This window comes from Hippocampus comes, unplaced genomic scaffold (genome assembly GCF_001891065.2).
Source record: "Hippocampus comes isolate QL1 unplaced genomic scaffold, H_comes_QL1_v1.1 scaffold46, whole genome shotgun sequence".
NCBI classification, from domain to species: Eukaryota; Metazoa; Chordata; class Actinopteri; order Syngnathiformes; family Syngnathidae; genus Hippocampus; species Hippocampus comes.
The window spans coordinates 543,511-563,549 of record NW_017805780.1 but is presented as its reverse complement, the minus strand read 5'-3'; the positions used below and the strand labels follow the sequence as shown (position 1 = coordinate 563,549).

Sequence of the window (20,039 nt, the reverse complement as noted above, 5' to 3'; positions counted from 1 at the left end):
GGGGGGGTGCGTAAAAAAGGATGACGATATATGTACACAAGGAGGATGGAAGTACGGTAATTAAGTGTAGTCCAACACTGTCGGTACAAATGCATTTTTTTTTTTATTGTTCGAGTATATTTAAATATTGGAAGGGAATGCTGAACCGCATGCATTTTCTCATTCCTTTCTCTCATACCATGAGAGCAGGGGGTTGTCATAACTGGTGTCACTCATGAATGCCCTCCCCCCCATTTTCTTTTCATCGTTGAGCCAAACCAAACTGATTTATTTTATACAATAAAAAACGTGTTTCAACAAAGGGATGTGCAATCTGACAAAATCTGTTCTGAGCACGGGTGAGACAGGTGTCACAGGGTCACAGTTCAATTTACCTCTCATTCAAAATATCATTCAAGGTGCTGAGGATGGTGTCCAACTGTTTGACCAAGTTCTGTAACAAAAAAATATATACAAGATATATATATAATTGGATATACATACAGATGTACCCAGTTTACATGTCCATCTTGCGTCTTTTTTTTTTTTTTCTTTCCAAGTCAATGGTGACTTTAAGACTGACCGCTTTGTTCTCGCTGTGACTGATGAATTCCTTCAACTGCTTGAGGGTGGTCAACCTGCGATCGCGATCATCCTCCCTTGAGACTCGGCGCAGGAGGTTGGCCAAGCGAGACTCATCTGAGTGAGCCATCCCTCTGTCTACAAAAGCACATTGATATTCAACATGCTGTGAGTGACACGCAAGAAAGTCTTGGCCTGTTTTTGACCAAAGTAGAGCGGCCTGAATGAGACGAATCAGGACCCATACCGTCACATCTTTGAATCGTGTACATTTCTCGCTCAGCCTCACCCTGCGATTTCCTCATGTCCTTTGAAGCGAAAGCACGGTTTCCATGCTGAAAAGAGTTTAAATCCGCTGTCACGTCATTTGGCCTCAACTCTTGCCCCAGCGACTTCCAACCAAAAGTAGTATCACAGACACCTTGGCCAGCTTCATATCCACCTGTGGGATGCAAAATAAGTGCGGTTTTACTTTTGCCGATCGCTCATCTCTAAGTTAACCGCGATGTGACGACTCTCTTTTCAACTCAGAATAAGTTGGTGGGAGCATCAAGCGCGGACGCCTCACCCTCTTCATGAAGTGCATCTGCAGCAGCATAGGCATCGCTGGGCGCCGCTGGCTGCTCAGCCAAGCTGGAGGGCGAGGTGTCGGAAAACGCTGCCGAGCCAAGCTCGCTGGACCTCACTGCGTCCTCGAGGAATGACACACTGTCAACTCTGGAGAATAGGACAAAGGCGCACACAAAAGGGCAACGATCCTGAGTTGGATGCATTTCACATGAGTGAAAATGAAAGTCACTCAATTAATGTCACTAATTCAATTAAATTGGAAGCTCTGTTTTTCTTTAATGACCTCTAACAGTTGGAACACAAAGTAGGGTCGTTCTATGCCAAATCACCCCGCACGCAAAAAAAAAAAAAAATTAAACCAAACGGATTTTGATTTGAATGAAACTTGCTGATAGTGCAGAAAAATGGAACACAACTGAGGTGAGCAAATTACCGTGGCCGTCAACAACTGCTGTTCAAGTGGTCCCTTTGGAAAATGAATCTCCCACCCCTGCCATAGAGTGTTTTACAAAACGTACCCAAAATAAACTGATCTCGACTGGTCGTAACACTGACACTTTTTGATGAACTCTCTGCCAAATATGCACACATTATTCGGGATTTTGTTTTTTTGTTTTTTAAGTGAAAAGGCCAATTTGGCAGCAATGCTAGTGCAACAATTTTGCAACTGTTGCCAAATATATTAGTCACAAGACTGCAAACGAGATGAAGCAAAAGTATGTTTTTGTTTGTTTGAAGGTTTGCAAATGTGCACTGGTGCATTTCTATCTGGTATTCAGTTGTACAGTATTTTTGGTTGAGTTACGTAGCAGTTGCTCCAACTGGCATTGGGATCGATGACAAAGCAAAATATTTGGCCCAGTTTTTTGTGCATTTTGAGGTGTATGTTAAAAAAAAAGGCGAACGTGTAAGTCAAGAGGAATTTGATACAGTTAGAAATGGGAAGACCATAAACGTTTGCAAATGGCACCGTGAGAATCTTATGTAGTGGTGCCTTCACTCATGACTGCTGTTCCCACATGGCCATAGTTCAATGTGCGGTGGGGTCACCTCGTGCTCGTGAAGCGGGCATTATCATCATCATCATCACCGTGAATACGAATTAAATATTAACCTGAACACTGCGGTGGATGCAACTAAAGTAGAAGCTTTCTGAGGGGACGTATGCGTAAACTGCAATCTTGGGTGAAAATGATGTCTAGCTTTTCGACGGCCTCCCAAATTCAACCTCGTTGAAACCGTGGGCGATTATCGGCCCGGGATATTCAACCTTGGTACAAAGAAGAAACACGCTATGGTGAAAGTGTTTATGATTCTAAGCGTTATTAGAATGTCATCAACGCGGGGCATATAAATCAATGCACACCGCAGAAGCTGGGCGCCAGTAGCAAACAAAGACATTTCTGTCACATTTGGGGACAAGTTAGCGCGCGCTTTGCGATCAGATGTCCGGGCACGACTGTCATCAAGATGCACTCGCAGGTGTTGGGTCGCATTTCCGAGGCACGTTTGAAGGGAATCCCAGGCTAACGTTAGCGTCAGATCACCAAATCAGTGCTGCATGTACGGCTCACCCGCCGACTAAAACTAGACAAGTCTGAGGGACCACGTAATGTTTCTCGAGGCCGATGCTAGGCCACGTATAGGTGTTTCATTTTATGAGTCGAAGGCTAAAAATAAGTTCCCTTCCCATGCGGCGACTACTTGACGAGGAAGCCGAGCATAGGCCTCGAAACACACAGCGTTTGATTTTCACCAGTCGTCCCCGAAACAGAGCACCAACCTGGGCTGCCAGTCATTCCGGTGTGGCTGCAGTTTGTGGGCACCGCCGAGCCGAGACCTCGAGGCTTTCCGGCTCATTACCTTTTGGGGAGCTGCATGGCCCGCTAGTAGCGGTAACGTCAACCGAGTACCTCAGGCTTAGGTTTCACTTTCTGATAATGTCAAGTATCGCAAATCGGTGGCAACTCGTTGTTACAGTTAGCTTGAGGTTGTGTTTGGTTAGCCTTCTTCGTGCTGGAAGAAGCAATCGAATCACCCTTAGTTTTCGTTAGCGCCTCCAATCGACTGATGGCGTCAACTACAATGTAGATTTTGGTATTTAAGGCGTCGAATTTCAAAGGTTACTTTATTTACGCGATACCAAAAATTATCAGGCTGGTCTTTTAAAGACGATTGCAGTGGGAAAGTCGTTTTCCTGTGAGAACTGACAAATATTAAGAAAGCTTTGACTCTCTAAAAAGATGTGAAAATGCATTCAATCTGACCAACGTCGATTGCAAAGTCAACGGGAGTCGAGATTTTTGGTCTGATCGTTTGTGTAGTATCCAGGTTTCAAACTCCCATAACAATTTTTTATCCTATTTTCAAAAGAATGCTACTGTTGGAAAGTTTTGCCGTTAAAATTTATTACACAAATATGGTTGTGACCTTTTTGTTTTTAATCTTGCGCCCAACAAACCCCGTGTTTAAAAAACAAAAACGACTATTCAAATTAAATGGAATAAAAAATTATACAATAAAAAAAAAAATCCCAAACTACGGGAAATTCAAGTGAACACATTTAGATATATGTATATAAGCTTGTTTTATTCATTCATTTTTTGCACAGTAGTGTATCTTGTCCAAAACACTGAAGATAAAGTATTCAGTGAGCTGTTGTGAAATGTGCTTGCTTGTTCGCTCAAATCCTGAGGCCACGCACTTCGTGTCCATAAAACCCCGGTGATGCCCCTGGCCCTGTTTCGAACAGCTGTGATGCGAACGTTTCAGGCATAAAATGAGTTGCCTCGGTTATTCTCTGCTATGACCATTGTTTCCACGTCGTTCCCTATTTCCTTGAGACTGTATGTTTCATCTTGTAGAAAAGGTCCGTGAACATAATGTATAAACCAATTGGATTCTGTATCCAAAACGAGCTGCACTTGTTGACTTTGAGCTCTCATCTACTGAGATGGTAATTACATCGGGGATGCTAGAATCCCAGCATTCACACAAAACCCTTAGTAATTGGGTGACTGGCTCGTTATTTTTCTTCTTTTGTGCTATCAATTAAAAAACGTCCTGTATACCACAAATTTAATCCTATTAACTGCGATGGCAGCATCTCGAGGCAAGATTGTATTTTACATACCGACCACCAGAGGGAACCCGTGTGCAGCAGATGTACAGTTCTCGTTCAAAACATTAATTGCAAAGCCTAAAGGTCAAATTTAGTCATCAACAATTTGGAAATAATAATTATCAAAGTGATAGTAATAAAAGTCATCATCATTATCATCATCATAGAAAATTCATTCATTGCTAGGAGTAACTGGTAAATGCGACAGAGGTATGCACCATAACAGATTCACAATGAAAGTTACATTTGCAAATATTTGAAGAGGTGGATTTTCAGTGGTGATTTCAAGCTGTCAAGAATGTCCATAAAATGTTTAAAATTGCCAAGAGCAAAAGCAGGTCTAAGTTATGGCACAGGAGGTGTAGGATTTTTGTTGGGTCTGATTGAGGCGCAGGCAGTCAGATTCTGAGTGCATGTGTGTGGTGGATGTCATCTGATTTCATTCAGATATATGACAACAGCATGGGACAATCCCCCTGAATTGTTTGTAGACATCAGTTCATTGAATGAACTATCTTTATTATTTTCTTACAAAGTTTAGTCGAGTCAGAAGTCAAGGGGGGACTAGTCAAAAATCAGGAGAAAGTATCCAGGGAGGGGGCCCTTGTTGCTATCGGTCAACAAGAATTGGCACAATCCTAACATTGCGTTCCCTCGTTCGTCGTGGGAGGCTCGCCGTCCAATGGATCGCTGGTTCTCCTTGTAGAACTGGAGCTTCAAATGTTTTTCTTGCGTCACAAAAAAACCTGACCAAGGAAGGGGATTTTTCACCAGAAAAGTCTCGGTGATAAGACGCTTCTTCGATGGTTCTCGAACTTCTTTTTCCTTTGTTTTACATTCACACGGGAGAAATCAGAAACCAGTGCTCGATTGTTTTAACGGTAAGCTCGAGTGAGTACGGTCAAAAATAAAAAATAAAGTACTTTTTTTCCCCCCTTCGAAAAGTAAAATCTGAACAATTAATGATCAGAAATGAATAAGGATTATTCGTTAACCCCTTTTTAGGTGGCTTACATCGACTTAACATATAGTATGACTGTTACCATCACTTGAATTAGAGCAAATGCCAACAATTCACCCCGTAACCTCCAATCAGTGAAGTGATTTTCGAATCGAACTTCACTGTGTTGGCCTTTAACATCATTGCTCAAAAGATTTGCACGATTGTGAATATTCCTGATTGGTGGAGCTCACTGAGGGTTTACTGTGCAACAACCCATCTCTGCAGCATGATTTTTGTGAGGTTCATTCAAAAACTCGGCCTTCCTCCCCTCCCCGCTCATCCCATTCTTTTTGTGAATCTCTCCGTCCGCCGGCCAATAATACTTGTGTTGAAGGCCTCGCATGCAGGCCTTTGATGGCGCCGGACATCCAAAGCCGCCGTGCGTCAGCCCTGACGTCAATCTGCCCAAACACACCGATCACTTTGTGGCAAAGAAGCTTGTAGTGGGTGGGTGGGTGGGTTGGGTCGCTTAGCTTAGCTTGGTAGCGGAGCAGAATGAATGGCCATGAAAAACAGGAACGGAAAGAGAGGTGCGGAGCAAAGTGGATCAAGGCATAAGAATGTGCGGGAGAAAGGGGCACTTAGTGAGTTCCTTGATTTTCTTGTTGGACACAAACTAATCAACTCCAAAACGCTTATTGTTTTCCACTTAGGATTGTAGCGTTGAAAGTCACCATGAACCACCAACAGATCGCAATAAGTTAGGATACTTAGGTGTGAACGTCTGCATTATGGCGAGTAAAACATGCCTTTGTGTTTTTGCCTTTGGGTGCTTGTTTGTGGGTCAAAGTGACTCACTCATCACATTCTCGACCTGTCTATTGTCAGAAACGGTAAATATCTTGGAGAGCCGATTGTCATGCATGTCAGGGATGCTTCACAACACCGTTTTTTTTGGGTGGTTTTTTTGCCAGTCTCCACGGTCGACACTGCAGTACAGTGATGTGCATGGTAACACGTAGATGAGTACCGGTCACGTGGCTCTTTTGACCAAAGTCTCGTGACATTGTAAGGGCAAACGAGTGTTAAAAAAAAAAAAAAAGAGACTTGTGCACCATTCAAATTTTACCCGTTGATGAAAATTGCTGAATGAACCGTCTCTTTGGTCTGTATCAGTAGACCTCTCGGTATTCATGGCCGAACGTGTCCCATGCACGCACACACGCGTTCAATTTCAGTCCTCAGCAACTGCACAGTTACTTAGAGACTGATTGCAGAGAGGGTGTGTTTCCATAGAAACCCTAGTGGCTGAGTCATCTTCACCGCAGTGCCCGCTCGCCTTATGAGTGCGCATGTGTTTGTGTATCCGTTTTCATTCATTCATTTTTATCCGGTTTGAATCATGATCTGAATTCCAAATGTGGCTTGGCCACGAGCATGAGTGGCTTTGCGACACCGAGACCGCTCTCATTGCGGTGGAATGACATTCTATTCAACCAAATGCTTTTAGCGCTGTGATGTCATCTCTCCTGCTCTGGCACGATGTCACCGCCTCTACCATGAGACGCATCCTAGGAACAGACTGAGAATTTTTTGGGGGGGGCTCGAGCTGAAAGATCTGACCTGGAGCGTTTTAGTGTCTGACATGACAGTCAAAGGTCAAGTTGGAGGGTTATTCCCTTTCAGACCAGCACAAATCTCACCCCAAAAAATACTTAAGCCTGCCGAATATAACGACTGCCATTAAAATACAGTAACGTAACAGGCCCAAATGTTGATTTAAAGTTTGGGATTTTCAAAGTCATCATATTTTAAGTTCCAGCCAACCACAAGCCAACAGTTTGATCCGTCATGGATCTTTGTGAGCGGCGCGCTCGTGAAGCCCTTTGAGAGTTTTTTTGTGATTTAGGACGATGCAAATAAACTTGATTCTCCTTCATCAGCACCATTGTGTGATTTGTAGTTTCTTTTTTGAACCATTTCTCAACAGTTTTGGCCCATCTGTTGAAGGAATACTTGTGCCGTTCCCCTTGCTTCCCCTTGTTCTCAAACCGATCGTCTTGGTTGAAATGGAATGATTTGCGCTTCCTGTCACCAAAAGGGACACGAGCTCCCACAATGTGACTTTGTAAACAGATTTATGCCCACAGCAAGAGTCATATCTAGACACACATGCGCACAAGCCCCTCCCGCCTCCCCCTATCCATGACAGGGAGTGTTTCCTCCTCCGAAAGCCCCCTGCATTATTGATGCCATAGTATGTGCACGACGTGGCGCGTATGCTGGGCTTTTATTTGCCTTTGCGTTGTGCTTGACATTTTCTGCCTGTGTTCCATCAAGTGCGCACACTGCCCTTCTGTGTTGACACCGTGAATGCATGAATTCACTTGCTGTTTCATACGTCCATTCCACGGGCGCTTTGTGTGAGTCCGCGTGGGTGTATCTCTTTGTGTCGAAGAGGGCGGGAGGCTGAGCGGGGGCGGGGAGCACTCTATAAATAGAAAGCTACAGCTCCCTTTTAGCCCTCGCCTTGGACTCAAAGAGAAAACGAAAGCTGAGGGAAGAAGGCAGATGAAGGCGAGAAGGAGAAAATGCAGATTCAGAGCAAGCAGAGGGGGGGGGGGGGGGATGAACCGCGCCATCACTTCCTCAACGCGGGGATGCCCATAAAAGGACACAGCACCGTACATCCTCCGATATAGAAGCAGCCATAACACGTTTGTTGTGAACTAAAGCTTCATTCCAATGACAATTCTCTGAAATGGAAGGTGAAAAGCCAGATCCCTCCGACACCTTTACATCAGCGGTCCCCAACCACCGCTACTGAGACCAAGATCTTATTTTGCTTGGGCTTGTTTTTTTGGTTTAACCAAGCGTCAGTCAACCATCCGCCAAAGGGCAATCTAAATAGGGCTTTGTGATTACAGCATATGATCGAGAATCACGAAGCGAGCTGTGAGCATATTTACGCCATCAGACGTGGCGGAAATGTGCGCGACTCGAGTGAAACGCAGACCCCATTCAAACATTGGTTTGCAGGTTGAAATAAGCAGAACATCCCAATAAATGAAAGAGGAAGCAGTAAACGACAAGTGAGTGTAACAACTTGACCAAACGTGTAGCTCAACGTGTAGCCATGGCCTCTGAAGATGAAGTGATTTTGACGAGAGAAATTCCTCCCCTGGCGACGTGGAGGGGGAAGCAGTTGTGCGTGGTACAAGTCGTCAAAAACAAGACGATACAAGAAACCTGTTGACTTCTTTGAACAAGAAGCACAAAGTGATCAAATGGAAACCATGAAAACGTGAGCAGAGTTTGCACAGCCCGTAAACGTTAGCTGTTTAGTTGCTAATAACTAGCCGGCAGCCACTGGATGAAAGTCGCAATCAATGGTGTGACGTCATCTTTTGTTCGGTCACGTTTGCAAATAGCAACGATGCTAACGCCGCCTCGAAGATCGTAACTTAAAATATTATGTATACATGATAAGATGTATTTATTATTCCCACTTGGTCTGTTTCTTCGCCGTTATCTGTGTTATTTTATGGCATTCTACATTTGTTGTATTTTTGAATCAAACTTTGAAAGGAATGAAAATGCGATGCTAACAGGTGGAATTTTCATGTCCTCTCGGGAGTGCAAGCGGTCAAACTCCCTTCGTCCGCTGCGGTGACAACCGACGGGAGGAACAAAGATGAAGTCACATGTCCCCCTTTTCATCCGAGAAGCAGAAAAGTCACCGAAATGAGACTGTCCGTGAGCGTCACCATTTTCAGCATGTCGACGTTTGAATCAACGTACCCGTTGTAATGCAACTCCTGGTCAGAGTTGCGTCTCTCCTTTGCAAACAATTGATTTCACCTTCCGTCTTCTTTTTCGACGCATTCAAACGCCTTCGAGCCTTTCGCCCTCTTTTCCCAATCCGCCTGCGTCGGTCAAAGGCCAGAAAGGTTTGTTTACCCGTGACATCATCGCGAGAGCGGATGGAGGGGTTTTCTCAACCGCTCGACTGTGTAAAAAGAAGGTTGCCGTGAAGATGCCGCTTGATGTGACGTCAGCGACCAGAACTGTCACTTCCTTGAAGAGGGGCCCACCTCAGACGTATAACCGCCGCCGGCCAGACAAGTCCGAGTTGAGCAGCCCCCGCGGTCGCACGGCGCGCGCGCCCAACTCACCTGTGTGTCATCGGCGGCCGTGTGCGTGCGCCTGCGCTCTGCGGCCATCGCCACAAGCCGACCGCTCGGGTTACTTAAGAAGCGGGAGAGGGAGAGGCTCTGGGCACAGCTGCCCCATCCTATCTCTTTAAATGACACCGAGCCGTAGCGCTCTGCGCGGGTGCGTGCGTGTGCTTGTGCATGCGCGCGCGCGCGTTTGGGGGCGAAATTAGGCGAGCGCCGCCGCGTTGTGCCGGAGGACGATCGAAACCACAACGCAGCCGCCCTTTCGCTCACCTTTTATCGCGAAGAGGAAAGAGGCTGCCCGTCGCTTCTCCACCTGCGCGTGAACGCTTCGGACTTTTGGACCGGGCTGCTCCTCCGTCGTGCCGATGGGCTCCGTGGGCGCATCGCTGGCCTCGCGATAAGGAAACAGCGGGCAGGGCGGCCTCGCCATCACATTTTGTTGTTCCGCCCGTTTGCCAGGGGAAACGTGATCGAGAGGCAGTGTGCGGATCATCATGGATTAAGAGCCGAGCGAAAAGCCATCTGAGAGGTAAGGGGAGAAGGGTGGGGGGGGGGGGGGGGGGGGGGGGGGGTGCAAATGTAGCGAGTGCTTGAACAGTGGCGTGTGTGCGTGTGGCGGTGATGGGTGAAGCTGTGCTCGGTTATGGCAGCGGCGGAAGCAGCAGCAGCAGCAGCAGCAGCAGCATCCATGCTCCACACTACGGTCATCCGCTCCCACGAGGTGGAGGAGAGCGCGGAGGCTCTCGGGGGACGCCGGGGGGAGGGAGTCGGTGCTCGGCGCTGGGTGGTCCGGCCTCTTTGTATGCATCGGGCCTCGGGGAGACGAAGCTGATCAACCGCATCGAGCTGCGGATTATTAACTCACGCGATGACGTCAGCGTCTGTGAGTGACGTCACTGCATTGGGGGCAACGTGGCACCGATTTTGAGTCTTAATCTACTCTTGGGGGTGTGCACGCACAGTCAGTGGATTGTCGTTCTCCAGTATCTGGCGAACAACAGGTTTGTGTTTGTTCCTTGTAGTCATTTGTTATCCACTGTTTGGAACTAACCCTCATTTATAGGGCTATGCCTTTTTTTCCATTCCCTTGTATTGGTTATAAAACTAGAACTACATGGTCAAAGACAACCACAAACATCCTTTAATATAAACAAGTCATTCCAAAGGAAGAGGACATTTTCTGTTTTCCTACCATGAAATTTCAAATATTCCGCGCACAAAGTACAGAATGTAATGACCCCGAATTATTTATCTCGTGTACCCCTCAAAATGATCCCCCCTCCACTTCGGCCTTGATGACTAACTTACGTAGCGACTTTAGAAGAGAACCTCAATTTCAAATCGTTTTGTTGATGTCATGTTGTTCTTATGGCTTCATTGAATTTGTTGAAAGACATACTTTTGATGGTGATAAATAGGCGCTGAAGGAAAACCCCTCAATCAGTTTTTCTTGAGGAAAAAAAAAGAAAACATTTCCAGAAATGTTGTTGCCTATATCATCCTCCAATTCTAGAATCACCGTCACTGAGCAAAGTAGAGGCCACCACCAAAGTTGTTGTTTTAATCTATATACATGACTGACAGCGACCCTAGAAAGTAGAATTTGTCATTTGAAGCACAGTGTAACGTCGAAGGACCTGTTTGGGTTTGATTCTGCCAGTGTTCGAGCACCCGGCCTCTGCTGGTCCCAAGATAAAAATGGGAACAAATCATATAAGTGAAAAACTGTAGCGACCCCTGAAGACAGAAGCAGAAAGTAACAACAACAACAACAACGTGGAAGTTTCCAAAATGAGAGTTCTTTGTCTCTCAGGCGGGGCCCCTGGCACACGCATGCGACGAAGGAATAATCAAATCAAACTTTGGGGAGAATCTGTATCATGGGGCAGATACGGTGAATTATTTTGTTTGAGTCACTCTGGCAAAAATAAATTCGAATGCCGCAGTTCATCATCCCCCTCAAAATCCGGAGCTTGCTATTTATTTTAACGACACAAGAGACAGACGCCACATCGCGATTTGATCCCAGGAACAAAACAACAACAAAAGTGTCGTTTTGTTTGCACTGTACTCTATGCTCAGGTCCTGATCCCATTTTGGCCTATTTGGAAATTTGAACTTGTATATGAAGTAACGCTTTTGGAAATTGTTCATCTTCGGTTGGTCTTCACAGCCGATAGTCTTCCCTTTTTGATTAAAAGCAGTATGAGTGCACAAAAAGGGGAATGTTCTTCATCCACTTTTGGTGAATGAGTGTCCAATGTACATTTAGTTATTCAATTTAAAACCCAATAGATGTAGCCTTGGAAATGTACTCCTAACAAGAAAATAATCACGTCATCTGGCCGCCCAAGTGGACATTTTAACCAGAGTGTGTGGACAACAATGTACTGTAATCATAAGTAGCATGATGTAATGTGGGCGTGGGGGCGGCTAAGCGCCAGAGAGACAAATCCATTGTAAGTGCGACTCTAGTATTTGTGCTTTTTTTTTCTCTATTTATCAATATAATATTTTGTTGTCCACTGAAGAAAAAAAAAATGGGGTTGAATTTACTCCATTTGATCTCGTCAAGCGGTTGCATGAAATAACATCATCTGGATCCAGTTGTGCTATTTTGAAGTAACCACGTGATGAAATCAAATTGGGTAAATTCAACCCGCCATTTTGTGGGGTGGAAAATCAAAATAAAGAGGAAGCAGCGACCTGTCGAGGGATGCACTTTCATGGTGTTATCAGCATGAGATCCAATCCTTGCAAATCCCCCATGAAACCCAGGATGACTAGTCAACAAGAGTAAGCAACCTTGCATTAAAGGCTAGCCGCAGTCAAAGGCTCTAATCAGCTTTTGTTGACATCAACCGAGTGTTTAGCCACCGCCTAATTAACGTGCTCCGCTTGCGCAACAAGACGGAAATGCAAATGACTAGTCGCCACCTACACCCAAATAGGCCGCCATTTATTATTTACAAAAAAGGTAAGTTGAGTGGATGTCATAAAAATAAATAAATAAATAAATCGTTGTAGTTTGTACACAGTGAAAAGACTCCGTCACTATAGACTGATAGCACGATCAAACGTTTCTCTTTCTTGACTGCGTTTTCCACTTCTGCCCATGCGGCGCGCCGAGGCTCCTTCACCATCGGCTGTATTTTTAATGTGATTACACAAGGAGAGAGGCTGCTGTGAGCGCCCGGCGAAAGGGACTCTATTGACTTTGTACAGCACACATTTTTACCCATTTTCACATTAGCACTTCACACGCATGAATGGCCCAACGAGCTCATTAGCACCGCAGGAATACAACGACATCTCGCATGCCAGAATGGCTGTCTTTCACGGGAAGAAAGTCACTCGTGTGTTTTCTATGTGCCAAGAGAGACTACAGTGCAATGTTAAAGGGAGCGACGAGTGGACATTCGAAAGCACAGGTGTCAAAGTCAAGGCCCGGGGGCCAGATCCGGCCCGCCACATCATTTCATGTGGCCCGCGAAAGCAAATCCTCTGTCAACTTCCATGATCCTTGCTTAAATCTGTTTCGAACTCTCAAATTGTCATACGTAATAACTAACGGTGACATCTTGCAATAATTCTGTTACCCTGTTTACACTCACAAAAGCAATAATTGAACAAATACTTGACTGACTTCAAAACTAGTGAGTCATCATTTTTTTATGTACAAGTAATAATGCGATGTGATGATTCAACATTATTTCGGTTTCACTGTCTTAACGGCCCTCCGAGGGAAGACGTAACTTCACAAAGTGGCCCGCGACAAAAATGAGTTTGACCCCCCCTGTTCTAAAGTATTGGTGCTGAGTGACATTTCTGGGAGGTCAAACATTGAAGAGTCGCCCTTTCTCGGTCATTCCACGCACATCATCAAAAAAACAACGAGGACTGACAAACAGCGCGATGTTCTTCGTCTGTTCCCAAGTTTCTGTTTTCGGAAATCTGTGGCTCCGGACAAGAAGGAAAAGGAGAAATTCCCACGTGTTCATGTCAAGTGAGCTTATGATGATTATGAAGATCCTGGCGCTTGTCGAATTACACGGGCAGAAATCTCAGTGGAAAGAGGTGCTGAATGTGGATCATGGAAACAGGACGGAAAATGAGTTCTTCACACAGCACCACTTGACGGGCCGGGCTGACTTTGTCCCTCAAGCGACTGAGGCCCTTTGCAGCCACCCAAGCACACATCACCGGCGGTGCCACTGAGCTGGAAGGGAAGAGTTGTTGAGCTAACTGCGGACTCGGCGGCGTAAACACCATTGATAGTGCTTCTCTTGCAGTTACGGTAAGCCGAGCCCCGCGAGAGCGATTCATCATCACAGACAAAGCTGCTGCCTGGCTCTAAAGTGCGACGTAGCCTGTCAATGTGGATGCACACCGCTTCTAAAAACAGCGCTGCGCAAACTTTTTTTAGAGGCCCGCATCCAGACAAATCGCAGGATGCCATGGCAACTTTTCACTTTCTTGGACTTCATTTAGTGAGCGCGCTACAACCGCTGCATTCAGCGGTGGGAAGATGTTTTTGGTATCCACTCCATTGGAGCGATTTTGAAAAACCGCCAAGTCGCAGCTTACTGGCAAAGGTGATTGTGAAAATAGTTCCGAATTTTGGAGCAGCGGTGTCATCGGACACTCTTTCAAGCAACGTTTCATGTCAGTTTTTCAAGACGCAGTACAACAAGTGGGGCAAGTCATTTTTTGCTTTATTTTTATCCATCGGGGATTCATGAAGATGATTTGCGCTCCTGTTTTACTTTTGAGTTTCTTTGCATACCTGCATATCGCTGGCGTCACAGTTTGGTCAATTTTTCACAAACTGACTGGAACCTAAAAACATCCCTTTCTGGGCTGAAACAACCCAGCCGGCCGGCAACAGTGTTGGTTGACCTAGCCTCATAAAAGTCCAGGTTTTCTTCAAAAGCGTGCCTATAAAATGACTTTCTAATCATGTCTGACATTGCCAATCTGTGGTGCACATTTCAAACTCAACCACTGCGAGGGATAAACATAGCTGAACCAATCCGAGCATCTGTGGAGGCACAGAGTGGTCAATCTGAAATCTGTTTGTTTTTAAAAAGAAACAACTTCAACGAGTGTGGGCGTGCGTACGTGTTCATGTCAAGTGAGCTTATGATGATTATGAAGATCCTGGCGCTTGTCGAATTACACGGGCAGAAATCTCAGTGGAAAGAGGTGCTGAATGTGGATCATGGAAACAGGACGGAAAATGAGTTCTTCACACAGCACCACTTGACGGGCCGGGCTGACTTTGTCCCTCAAGCGACTGAGGCCCTTTGCAGCCACCCAAGCACACATCACCGGCGGTGCCACTGAGCTGGAAGGGAAGAGTTGTTGAGCTAACTGCGGACTCGGCGGCGTAAACACCATTGATAGTGCTTCTCTTGCAGTTACGGTAAGCCGAGCCCCGCGAGAGCGATTCATCATCACAGACAAAGCTGCTGCCTGGCTCTAAAGTGCGACGTAGCCTGTCAATGTGGATGCACACCGCTTCTAAAAACAGCGCTGCGCAAACTTTTTTTAGAGGCCCGCATCCAGACAAATCGCAGGATGCCATGGCAACTTTTCACTTTCTTGGACTTCATTTAGTGAGCGCGCTACAACCGCTGCATTCAGCGGTGGGAAGATGTTTTTGGTATCCACTCCATTGGAGCGATTTTGAAAAACCGCCAAGTCGCAGCTTACTGGCAAAGGTGATTGTGAAAATAGTTCCGAATTTTGGAGCAGCGGTGTCATCGGACACTCTTTCAAGCAACGTTTCATGTCAGTTTTTCAAGACGCAGTACAACAAGTGGGGCAAGTCATTTTTTGCTTTATTTTTATCCATCGGGGATTCATGAAGATGATTTGCGCTCCTGTTTTACTTTTGAGTTTCTTTGCATACCTGCATATCGCTGGCGTCACAGTTTGGTCAATTTTTCACAAACTGACTGGAACCTAAAAACATCCCTTTCTGGGCTGAAACAACCCAGCCGGCCGGCAACAGTGTTGGTTGACCTAGCCTCATAAAAGTCCAGGTTTTCTTCAAAAGCGTGCCTATAAAATGACTTTCTAATCATGTCTGACATTGCCAATCTGTGGTGCACATTTCAAACTCAACCACTGCGAGGGATAAACATAGCTGAACCAATCCGAGCATCTGTGGAGGCACAGAGTGGTCAATCTGAAATCTGTTTGTTTTTAAAAAGAAACAACTTCAACGAGTGTGGGCGTGCGTGTGTGTGTGTGTGTGTGTCATTTCATAACGTGAAACCGCGAGAGCGCTTCGTCGCTGTGAAATATGTCTGCCTTTTTCGAAGCACTTCTCAGCGCTGGCTGTAGCCGGTCTAGCTGAAAGAATGGTTGTATTATGTAATGGAGGAACCCGGTGATGCTGCAGCTGAGGCGGAGCGAGGCTCCATCTGCTCGGGCACCGGCAGAGAATTCCGCAAAGGTCCCAAAAGGGCTCAAGCTAATGATAGCACGAACAGATACATGGAAGTGTGCACGGACGTCGCATGTGCTCCCGCACCGTCGGTTGTTTTGGCAGAGCAGGGCAGCGTGATGGGGAGGTTGTGTGCGAAGTCCGCGTGTTACGTAACTGATGGGTTGGAGCCTGCCAGCCTCCTCCTGCCGCTGACACAGAAAGATCAGCGGGAGCGGGCGAGATGAGGCCATGCGCCGTGGAATCGTTGACACTTTCCGGTGTTGTCGTGTTTACGTACGCATCCAGAACCCGTCCAGAGACAGATTGGAACCGAGTGCGAAGATAGTTTCAACAGTTCTCTTCCGAGTCAAGGAACAAATAAAACATGATGGCCTGTCCATCCGATCATTCGATCAGAAGCCGGAAAGGTTGTCATCTCTCTTTTGGAAAATTGAAAGTCCAATGTTGATGAGATGGTTTCGAATGACCCTGGCATCAGAATTTTGGATCCGCTGTGCTTGTCCAAAGCAGATCTGTAAAATCAATATTTTAAGCATGTAAATATTTGGCCTGTTGTTTCTTTTTTTTTTTTTTTTTTTTAGAAACATTCGATGTGGCTGGTTTGAGGACCATCTAACTTCCCTGGAAAACTCACTGATTCAAGTCAAGTTAAAAGACAATTTTCCATGCCTTTCTCATCGGAACATGATTGTTTAGGTCGTTTGAGGGCCGCATACAGAAAAATGGATGGATGAAAGGGCTTTCCCGGCTTGCGTGATCACACCATCCATCTTGTTTCGATGACAAAAGAATGTCGGCCAACAAGCAAAAAGGCCCTTTGCGCCTGGCCCAAAATTCGGCGCATCCCTACGACGAAGCGCCATTGTGGTGTCGTTTTGCTTGGCCCGAAAGTGCACTGTGGCTGATTTTAAAATGGCATCTGTGCTTTTTACCTTCCCAGGTTCCCGATGTTGAACATGTCCACCCCCAGTGAGCTGAAGTCTCCCTGCGTGACTCGCAACGGCATGGTGAAGCTGCCCCCCAGCCAGCCCAACGGTTTGGGCAGTGCCAGCATCACAAAGGGCACCCCCGCTGCCAAGAACCGCCTGTGCCAGTCCTCCTCCGTTCCCTCCATCCTGCCTCCTCCGCCATCCTCTCTTCCCTACCACCACCACCACCACCACCACCAACACCACCAACACCACCAACACCACCACCTGGACAACACGGTCATGCCGCATTCGGCAGCATCCATCCTCGGTTGTGACCCGGAATCCGGGAAGCAACTCGTCGGTCTGAAGCCGTCCCTGCGCCCGCTACCCCCGCTCACTCTCCCCAAACCCCTTTTTCTGGAGCGCCAGCTCGTCCTGGATGAGAAGCTGCTCAACCGATTGCTCTGGTACTTCACCACAGCCGAAAAGTGCGTGCTGGCGCAGGTCTGCAAGACGTGGCGTAAGGTGCTGTACCAGCCCAAGTTCTGGGAGGCCGTGACGCCCATCCTGCACGCCAAGGAGCTTTATACCGTGTTGCCCAATGGAGACAAGGAGTTTGTCAGTCTCCAGGCCTTCGCCCTGCGCGGCTTCCAGTCTTTTTGCTTGGTGGGTGTGTCAGACCTGGACATTTGTGAGTTCATTGATAACTACCCGCTCTCCAAGAAGGGCGTACGTTCGGTCAGCCTCAAGAGGTCCACCATTACGGACGCGGGACTAGAGGTGAGTCGCTCTCTTGTTGGGATTCACTCTGAGCTTCGGTTGGGCTTTGATCGGATTTTCAAAGACGATGTACAGTGTGTGTGTGTGTGTGTGTGTGTGTGTGTGTGTGTGTGTGTGTGTGTGTGTGTGTGTCCCCACATGCACCTGAAGCTCATCAATCACATTAGCGAGCACACTTGGCTGAATGAATAACAGACGAGCACAAATCGACGTGACATCTCACATGGGCACTTGACTTCAGCTCACCCTTTGGCATTCACACACGCTAAGACGGGAAATGTTCAGGAATGCAGGCAATTTGGACCGGCAAAGTAGACAAGGCGAGGTGGAAGTTGCTGCATCGGGTGAGAAGCAGAAACCCGCTTTTGCTGTCACGGTAAGAGGTGCCAAATGCAGATCCAGCCGAGTCAGCGTTCCGTCGAAATGGACCGCATTTTAACGGCACCGGATTGACTTCAGTTCAACTTGGGGATGGTTTTTTGAAAGTGGGTTGCCATCATCAGCACAAACAACACCCGAGCGGCGTTTCATGGGGCGGTGTGGTTCTTAGTTCGGCCGGTGTGCCTTGTCATCGATGGCAGTGGCAAAGAGAAGCCAATTCTTGTGTTGCGTGTTTATGTTCCGTGGCTCTGAACAGAAGCTGCTGAGTGTTTCTCAGATGGCTTTGCATACCCGCTAGGCAAAGTTGCTATTCTGGGATGAGTGGACGGTTGCCATGGTGAAAAGCTGGAACTGTTGACTGCGTGATCTACAGTATGCGGTATATGGACTTTCTTGGTGTGGGTGCCCAAAATGTGCGTTACCTCCACTCAACTCAACTCAAGTGTCTTTCTCGGCCCCTTTCAAACAGCCGCCGCTGTGTGCATGCAGCCAAAAGAATTCAGACAACAACAAATGAATTCCAAAAACAGTCGAGAGCACAAAAACAGTCAAAACTACAAATCGAGTCTCATGCGGAGTCGAAAGCCAGAGAATAAAAAGGACTTTGAAGACGAGTTGTAAAGACGGGCAGCGAGGGGGCTCGCCGAGCACTGATTCCAAAGAGAGGGAGTGGCGACGGAAAAGGCTCCATCCCCTCTCAGCCTCCGCTGAGTTCTCGGTACCTCTGGTCGGCAGACCTGAGGCAACATTTTAGAAAAACTATTTTCATGGAGACTTGATAACTTTATTCAGCAAAATCGATGTGGCTTCAGAGAAGGTAAAATGAGGATCCACTTAATTGAAATCCAAAGAGTGCACGAAAATACATTTCTTGGAATAGTAATGGAGGCAAAACTATGTTGGAAGCGTCTAGAGACATCGAAATGTGCCAGAGTGTGTGCTTCTGTCGTCCCTGTACATACCGAAAGCTCGAGCATACAGAAGTGCAGCATGCATAAGTGTAAATGCTTTTGTCTCCTTGAGAAGGTCTATATGTGGACTTTTTTCCTTTACTTTTCAGATTGCGACATCCTAGATGAATGATCTATTATTAGATTGAAATCAAACAAGTTAACATTCACAAAGAATAAGGAGGACTAGATACGTTGTTTTTGTTTGTTTGTTTGTTTGTTTTTTTTTACTTCTTCCTCCTTCCTTTGAACATGTAAACAGTCCTGAATGCTGACTCATCTCCTCAGCCATCCGCATAAAGGCGGCCTTTGTATCGCAGGTGATGTTGGAGCAGATGCAGGGTCTGATGCATCTGGAACTGTCAGGGTGCAACGACTTCACGGAAGCCGGCCTGTGGTCCAGTCTCAACGCCCGCTTAACGTCGCTCAGCGTCAGCGACTGCATCAACGTGGCGGACGACGCCATCGCTGCCATCTCACAGCTCCTGCCCAACCTGTCCGAGCTCAGCCTGCAGGCCTATCATGTGACTGACACAGCTATGGCCTACTTCACTGCCAAACAGGTAGGCGAAAAAATGGGGGGGCAACTGCTCAAATCAGTTTCACCAACCTTGCTATTTCTCTGGCCTAATTTTACAATTTGATCTAAGATGTTCAAATCTGTTACTTCCAAAAATGTACGAATTTTAAAGTGGGCCCTTTCATTCACGCATTCGTTTTTCTGTATGTGGCCCTCTAGCGAAAAAGTTTGGAAAAGTTCAACTCCGCCCACAACATCAATTAAATGTTCATGAAATAATACCCCCCCGGTCCCCCTTTCAGGGCTACACCACCCATACTCTGCGGCTTCACTCGTGCTGGGAGATCACCAATCATGGCGTGGTAAATATGGTGCACAGCCTGCCCAACCTGACGGCACTCAGCCTCTCCGGCTGCTCCAAAATCACTGACGATGGTGTGGAGCTGGTGGCGGAGAACCTGCGCAAGCTTCGCAGCTTGGACTTGTCGTGGTGCCCCCGAATCACTGACATGGCCCTGGAGTACATTGCCTGTGACCTGCATAAATTGGAGGAACTTGTCCTTGACAGGTCAGTGTGTGTGTGTGTGTGTGTGTGTGTGTGTGTGTGTGTGTGTGTGTGTGTGTGTGTGTGTGTGTGTGTGTGTGTGTGTTATGGAAAAACACA

At 46.7% G+C, this 20,039-nt stretch overlaps 2 protein-coding genes across 3 annotated transcripts in view; one reads left to right on the top strand and one right to left on the bottom strand.

The window, feature by feature from the left end:
• Positions 1-3,154, bottom strand: part of smg1 (SMG1 nonsense mediated mRNA decay associated PI3K related kinase) — a 28,558-nt gene extending 25,404 nt beyond the window's left edge. For both annotated transcript variants that reach the window (XM_019884859.1, XM_019884860.1), the window contains exons 1-5: positions 2,915-3,154; positions 1,130-1,278; positions 851-1,003; positions 563-699; positions 375-433 (exon numbers count right to left, since the gene is read on the bottom strand). In XM_019884859.1, coding sequence (XP_019740418.1) covers positions 375-433; positions 563-699; positions 851-1,003; positions 1,130-1,278; positions 2,915-2,991 — 575 coding nt within the window. In that variant the 5' untranslated portion in view covers positions 2,992-3,154. The remainder of the gene's footprint in view (positions 1-374; positions 434-562; positions 700-850; positions 1,004-1,129; positions 1,279-2,914) is intronic.
• Positions 3,155-9,372: 6,218 nt separating this feature from the next.
• The window catches only part of fbxl16 (F-box and leucine-rich repeat protein 16), a 14,806-nt gene continuing 4,139 nt past the window's right edge, over positions 9,373-20,039 (top strand). The window contains exons 1-4 of the mRNA XM_019884880.1: positions 9,373-9,905; positions 16,774-17,524; positions 19,176-19,418; positions 19,678-19,943. Of these exons, the coding sequence (XP_019740439.1) occupies positions 16,781-17,524; positions 19,176-19,418; positions 19,678-19,943 (1,253 nt within the window). The 5' untranslated portion in view covers positions 9,373-9,905; positions 16,774-16,780. The remainder of the gene's footprint in view (positions 9,906-16,773; positions 17,525-19,175; positions 19,419-19,677; positions 19,944-20,039) is intronic.